Here is a 7439-nt window from a genome sequence, read left to right as displayed (position 1 = left end):
CAACAACAACAAAAACAACAAACCCAATAGATTTTCACATCGTGGGGTCTGGGGAGGGTAGAGTGTACGTAGATCATACCGTTACCTCTAACGACAATACAATATTGAATCGAAATTTAATTTATTGACTATCGAATTATTGAATTGATGTTTCAAAGTATGATATGTGGGCCACCCAATGCTATTATTTTGGTGCAGTACAAATATCAATGAAATGTTAAAAAAACATTATGCAAAGTGAGCTTGGAATTGCCAACTTGTTCCTTAATTACTTCACCTATTGACCATGAACAGATAATAGAGTATTATTTGTCTCAAACAAAGATACATCTTACTAATGCTCCTCTTTCTTTACATATTTTGAATCAAAAAATGCAACACAAAGCTATTCAGCTTAATAGGAGAGAGATCACAACGACAAATAGGGCAAGAAAGACTATGCTCCAACCATGTTGCCATACAATCTGCATGAAACACATGCGAACAAGGTGGGTACGACAAGGGCTTCTTCCTCCCAAGCTCTTCTAAACAAATCACACAATCATCATTCAAAATACTTTCATCTAGCAAACGTTCAACGGCTAGTGCTACACCGATAAATATCTTCAATCTTTCGCGACCCTTGTTAGATTCATCATCAACAATTTCACATACTTTGCTTATCACATCATCAATGACAAGAGGACGATAGTTCTTCTCAAACTCCTCTCGCAAATTCTCCAGAATTTCATGAATGGCGCGGTAGAACAAGTCGTATGACATGTATACATAAGGGGAATATTCAAATCGAAGCGAATCGTCATGAGTAGGACAATGCTATTGGTATTGTGCATGGTCATGAGGTGATTTATTCAAATATGGTTGATCATATGTATTAAGGTCAAATTGAATTGATAAAATTGGTAAAGAAGAAGAAGAAGAAATATTGCTATATTTATTGATGTTTAATTCTTCTTGTGGTGATTTTTGTTGACCAATTATGACAGTAGCTGCAGAAGAGGGACCATGGTATTCCAAATATGTTACCATATTCGTATTTTTTTTTTTGGGTTTCTCACTCGGTGTATTTTTTTTGTTTGACAATGGTGACGATGTCATATGTATTTATAAGAAGAGTTGAGGCAAATCCTAAATTAACTCAAATTAAGAATCCGAATTTATTAAGGAAAAGGTTAGTTAATTGTTTCCAAGAAAGAACCAAAAATAAAATTATTAAAATTATAAAAAAGGTAAGAAAAACATTTTTAATTTTCTTTGATTTGGCTTAAATTTAATAAAAATAAGTTTCCTACATAAAGTAGGAAAAAATCTCGATCCAGGGCCGATCCCTTCCCCACCCTCCATTGAGGGGTCGAAAGAATCCAGGGCCGAGCCCTTCCCCACCCTCCATTGAGGGCTCGAGCTTTCGACCCCAACATGACCCTTGATCCGAGATCGACTCCTAATCCCGACTCGATCCAGGGTCTAGCCCTTCCCCATCCACCATTGAGGCTCGAGTTTTCAACCCTGATATGACTCTTGATCCGAGCCTGACTCCCAACCCCAACTCGATCCAGGGCTCAACCCTTCCCCACCCTCCATTGAGGCTCGAGCTTTCGATCCTGACATGACCCTTGATCTGAGATCTACTCCCAAGCCTAATGCGACTCCCAACCCCGACTCAGGACCAGACCTTTATTCGGGACTCAATTCAGCTTCCTTAATCACATCAACTACTGAACACATCTTATCGACTACTCTACTCAATCCTGACTATTTGCCTCGGGTTCGAGTCCCCATGGGTACGGAGTAAGCTTTGTTAGGGAGTGCTTTAAACCCCCAATGTGGGACTTCCCGACATGAACCCCGACTTAGTCGGGCTCCAATTCGGGTACTGAACACCAGGTGGAAAATCGAAAAAAGAAAGATTATAAGTTGACTGTTTGATTCCATGACAAAAGTCATTGTCAATACTAAATTGCAGTTGCAAAACAATAAAAATACAATATACATCAAATAGGGAGTTCAAATATCAAAATTTGGACCATATCCCAAGTATGCAAAACTGAAATTAGGAAAGTCAGCACTGCAGAACTTGAGTATATAGAAGGCGAACAATAGGTCGTCGTAGACATAAATATGGATGCTTTATCATGCAGCACGCGAGCTCTCCTTAAATTTCGTTGCAGATGAACATTTCCATAGCAATCAACGGGAGTAAGCAATTACTTTTCCAGATTTCCGATGCAGAAGTCATCAATCATTTCAAATACTCGTGTAGCATGTTGCGGCCTGCAACAAGAATGTGACCATGATTTCTATGGCCAATACAACAGGAAAGGCAGTGGAGGATATCGAGGACCACAAATATAATAGAATCGAGTATGCTCTCGATGATTATATGGTTAAGGGGACTACTTAAAATCTCCTATATTTGAGAAAACGGAAGAGGACAATGAATGGATTCAGTATAAGAAGATGAGCATTAGTAAACTAAGACGATAAAAACTTTCCCGAAGATTCTAAGAATATGAAGGTCAAGTAGGAAAAGTAAAATCCCCTAGTGACAAGCCATAAGGGATTACCGGAGGGATACAGGAACAAAGAGACAAATATGGACATTTTTTTTTTGTGATCATCCATCTCTCCACAACCGATTCTGTGGCACAAGATGCGCTGGTATTGCAAAGGCAGGAATGAGTTCACAACGTTCGAATAAGCTACTCGACCAACTAAAGCTAAAAGGAGAAAGGCGTTCTCTTACCCTGATACCGCTTTGTGGAAACCTAGAACAGAAGAAAGTCTCTTTAAGATGGCATTTGAGAAAGGCTTACCCATAGAAACCTTCAGTCGAATCATCACCGGCATGATCTAGGATGGCATCACCCCCAGGGTGTTCTTCGACATACGAGGTAACATCAAACACCTAAGACAGTAAAAGATGAGAAGATATTAGGAAAAGAACATGACGAGGGGAGATTATTATTCTACAAGTTTACGTCTGCTTTATGTGGTCAAGTAGAGAATCTAAAAGACCTTATCTTTGATAATAATCCAGCAATCAGTTCTCTTGTTATGCAACGCAACTTCAGCTTTGCTATATGTTTGGACTCCCTTCAATTTAAAAGAACATATCCCAAAAGATGGGAAGAAAAGCAATCAGCACAATCACGGAACATAAAGAAAATTTAAAGACGAGAAAGAGATCGGACAACTGTTGGTGCACAAACAATATGCACAAGAAAAGAAAATTATCATATCGGTCAGTTATGAAGTTTTGTGCAGTTACCGCGCAAAATAACTCGCTAACATGAAACAACATGATAGATGCAAGACTTGTCAATTGATTTAAACACCAACATACAATTTATTGCTCTTAAAGGACTTTCCTTCGTTTAAGTTTTACCCTTCTTTCTTAAACACATATAGCCCTCCCCTCACCGTAGCCCACCACTATCAACAACAACACCACACTCTGTGTACTCCCACAAAGTCGGGTCTAGGGAGGGCAGGGAGTGTAGAGTGTGCGAAGAACTTCGCCCTATCAACAAGGTTTAAGAATAAGAATAGTTCATGCACGCATCATCTATAAAGAGAAGTCAAATATATGACGAGTAATCTACAACGTAAACTAATATATCCATGTGTTTTGCAAATAAACAGGAGAAATTTGCGATATCAAACCATTAGCAACAGTCTCTACTTCTTTGTCATTTCCAAATGTTCGGATCAGTTAATTAATTGTATGGCTAGTAGTCTCCTTATATGATCTTGGGTAGTCCTTGCAACTTGAGCTAACTTCAAGTTAGGTCAAAGTCCATTTCCTTAACATGGTATCAGAGGTAGGAAGTATCTATAGAGTTCGGCTATCCAGTTGGGTCATCCGTGTCATCTTACTCTATGCTCTTGATGTCGAACCCTCAGCCTACCCGGTTCCGGAGTATTAAAATCCATGTAGTATATGAGTTGTAGTTTATATGATCTTGGAAATCCTCGCAACTCGAGTTAGCTAGTGGAGTTGAGTCAGAACCAAGATCGAATTTTTTTCACACCGTAAGAACCTAAAACTATTATCTTGACAAACATAGTTATTAAGTGCACAACTGAAATGAACTGCCTAATATTTAACAACAAGAGAACTTGTCAAGGACCTAAACAAACAACCAAAAAGTTTATATATGAATGTAAGTTAAATACCTTGTTCTGAGGTTTTGAGGCAACCTTTTCGGGCTGATCTGTGGTAGAACAAAGGACAATAAACAAAATCAAATTCTTTCAAAGTATAAGAACATTATAAACTTGAAACTTGTAAAGCTATGCCACTTAAGCCTCTCTTATCACCCCCTTCACGCCCAGTCCCAACTGGAGCATGGATCGGAAACCCAAACGGGGATGAACCTAACATTGATACTATGTCAAGATATGGCATTTGAGTTTAACTCGATCCGAAAAGTTGGCTCATGAGGAGAGGATTGCCCAAGTCCATACAAGTAAACGACCAATCCATTCCCAAACCAATAACCAATAATGGACTCTTAACGCCCATGCCTAGGCCCAAGCTCAACTGGAGCTCAAACTGGACTGGACTTGGCTCTGACACTATGTAAATAAGATGACATTTGAGCCTAACTCACCCTCAAAAGCTGGTTCATGAGGTGAAGATTGCCAAGTCCATATAAACAAATCACTAGTCCATTCTTCAATCAATGTGAGACTAATCCACCTAAACCCTCTTCACACCCAGCCTAACTAGAGGCCAAACGTGAATGAACCTCACTACTACGTAAAGATACGACATTTGAGCCTAACTCAACCCCAAGAACTTGCTCATGAAAGGACTATCGCCCAAGTCCACTAAGCAAGCCACCAATCTGTTCCCCAACCAGTGTGAAACTCTAACCCACTGTAACACCCCCTTCACGCCCCGGCCCAACTAGAATCGATCTGACTCTAAGACTATGTAAAGATATGACATTTGAGCCTAACTCAAAGCCAGAAAATTTGGCTCATAAAGGAGCAAATAACCAATCTATTCCCTAACCAATATGGAACTCTAACTCACACTAACAGCCCCTTCATGTCCAAACCCAACTAGAGCATGTACTAGGGAGTCTAACCAGCACGAACCAGACACTGATGCTATGTAAAGATATGACATTTGAGCCTAACTCAAAGCCAAAAAATTTGGCTCATGAAGGAGCATATAACCAATTTATTCCCTAACCAATATGGAACTCTAACTCATACAAACACCCCTTCATGTCCAAACCCAACTATAGCATGTACTAGGGAGTCCAAACAGGATGAACCAGATACTGGATACTATGTAAAGATATGACATTTGAGCCAAACTCAAAGCCAAAAAAGCTGGCTCATGAAGGAACAAATAACCAATCTATCCCCAAACAATATGGAACTATAACTCACACAAACACTCCCTTCATGTCCAGACCCAACTAGAGCATGTACTAGGAGTCCAAATGGGATGAACCAGACACTGATACTATGTAAAAATATGACATCTGAGCTTAACTCAACCCCAAAAGCTTGCTCATGAGGGACTATCGCCCAAGTCCATCTAAGCAAACAACCAATCTGTTCCACAGACAATGTGAGAGACTCTAACCCACTGTAACATCCCCTTCACCCCAAGACAAGGATGAACCTGACTCGGAGACTATGTAAAGATATGACATTTGAGCCTAACTCAAAGCCACAAAAGCTGGCTCATGAAAGAGCAAATAACCAATTTTTTTCTCTAACCAATATGGAACTCTAACTCACACTAACACCCCCTTCATGTCCAGACCCAACTAAAGCCTGTACTAGGAGTCCAAACGGGATGAACCATACTCTGATACTATGTAAACATATGTACATTTGAGCCTAACTCAACAGTCCAGAGGCGGAGCTAGGATTTCAACTAAGGGGTTCAATATTTGAAGATAAACTAGCCGAAGGGGGCTCAACACCTACTATAGATACATAAAAATAATTTTAGTCATATATAAATGGTCGGATGAACCCCCTACCAAAGAGCTGGCTCCACCCCTGCTCAACACCAAAAGCTAACTTATGAGGGGACGAGTGCCCAAATGCATATAAACAAACCAACTGTCCATTCCCCAACCAACTCTAATCCACTCTAACAAAAAACATACAGGATCAGCTAACAACTCACCAGATTTACTACGAAGTCGAGGTATAACAATGAGCACAGCTAGCAATACCCCCAACAATATTGTCGCCAAAGTAACATCCATATCTCAATTTTTAGCTCTATCATTCAACAAATGGACCAAAAAAACAATTAGAAAATTTGGACCATATTATATTATAAAACTATAATATTATATTAAAGTTGGAGTGATTACCGGCGACGAATGTGGATGCCGGAGCTCACCGGAATCTTGATTTACCGGCGAAGTGAGATTCACCTGAGTGGACTGTTATTTGACGGAGTGTTTTATGGACTATATATATATCGCCCGGTTATTGGGCCGGGTCGATGGACTTATATATCTGGTAGTATTTGCACTTGATAGCCACTTTAAAAAAAACTAGTTTAGGTATACGTGCGTTGCACGTGTATATAGCATTAATTAACAATAAATGTATATCAAAAAAATAAACTATTGTGCGAACGTTATATTAATAACTAAAAGATTTAAAAGAACATTAAAATTTAAGATAAAAAATGTACATAATGAAGAACATGATAATTTACCATACATTTTCTAATATTTTCTTTAAATATTATAAACGTAAGTTATAAACATGTAAAATATATTAAAATATACTTCAATCTTGTAATTTTAAATATGTTATATTAAAATTTAGGAATAGAGTATTCAAAAAAGAAAAGAGATATTGTTTTTCAAAACGAACTAAGAATTAAAAAACAAAAAAAAAACTGGGATAAAGTAAGTTATTGGTGTGCTAGGGTGTATATATATATGGAAAGACATTTTTTTATGTAATTTCTTTCACATCGGCAACTGCTTGAGCCGACAAATACCCTTTCTTTTGAGAATTTTAGGTTTCGTGTCTTATAGAATTTTAAAATAGTACTCCTCATTTTAAGTGAGACTCTTTTTATTTGAGACTAAATGAAAGTTTGTGTTTTGTTTGTTTATAAGGTGGGAAGAGTAAGGTCAGATATGAAGTGACCAGAGAGCAAAAGCAACTGGCAGGTCACTTATTCAAATAGCCCGCTCATAAAATTATGCTTCAAATGCCATAAATCACGCAGGTCACTTAAACATAAAACCATGCAAGCACTTTGTAAGAAAATTTCATGCATACAATTAGTGACCTACAATGAGCCGGTTCACATAAATTTACTATTTCATCTATTTCTATGTTTTTGCATATTATGTTTTTGATATTTTCACCAAGTTCACCCAACAAAGACGTAGTTCTTAATCATAATATAAGTTACTGTCACTTTATTGTATTGC

At 38.2% G+C, this 7439-nt stretch overlaps 2 protein-coding genes across 2 annotated transcripts; both read right to left on the bottom strand.

The window, feature by feature from the left end:
• Window positions 1-351: 351 nt before the first annotated feature.
• Window positions 352-762, bottom strand: LOC107841100 (RING-H2 finger protein ATL39-like). Its single transcript, XM_016685101.1, has one exon. It carries the CDS (start codon window positions 760-762, stop codon window positions 352-354), a length of 411 nt encoding a protein of 136 aa, XP_016540587.1.
• Window positions 763-1885: 1123 nt separating this feature from the next.
• LOC107840972 (cytochrome B5-like protein) lies at window positions 1886-6538 on the bottom strand. The gene is made up of 6 exons (XM_016684939.2): window positions 6354-6538; window positions 6161-6258; window positions 4177-4214; window positions 3016-3093; window positions 2814-2905; window positions 1886-2271 (listed from the first exon to the last, which is right to left on the bottom strand). The coding sequence occupies exons 2-6, from the start codon at window positions 6240-6242 to the stop codon at window positions 2205-2207; spliced, it is 357 nt and encodes a 118-aa protein (XP_016540425.1). The 5' UTR covers window positions 6243-6258; window positions 6354-6538; the 3' UTR covers window positions 1886-2204.
• Window positions 6539-7439: the final 901 nt, after the last annotated feature.

Source organism: Capsicum annuum, chromosome 9 (genome assembly GCF_002878395.1).
Source record: "Capsicum annuum cultivar UCD-10X-F1 chromosome 9, UCD10Xv1.1, whole genome shotgun sequence".
Taxonomy (NCBI): domain Eukaryota; kingdom Viridiplantae; phylum Streptophyta; class Magnoliopsida; order Solanales; family Solanaceae; genus Capsicum; species Capsicum annuum.
Note: the sequence above shows the minus strand (reverse complement) of the source record. Positions and strands in the feature narration are given on the sequence as shown.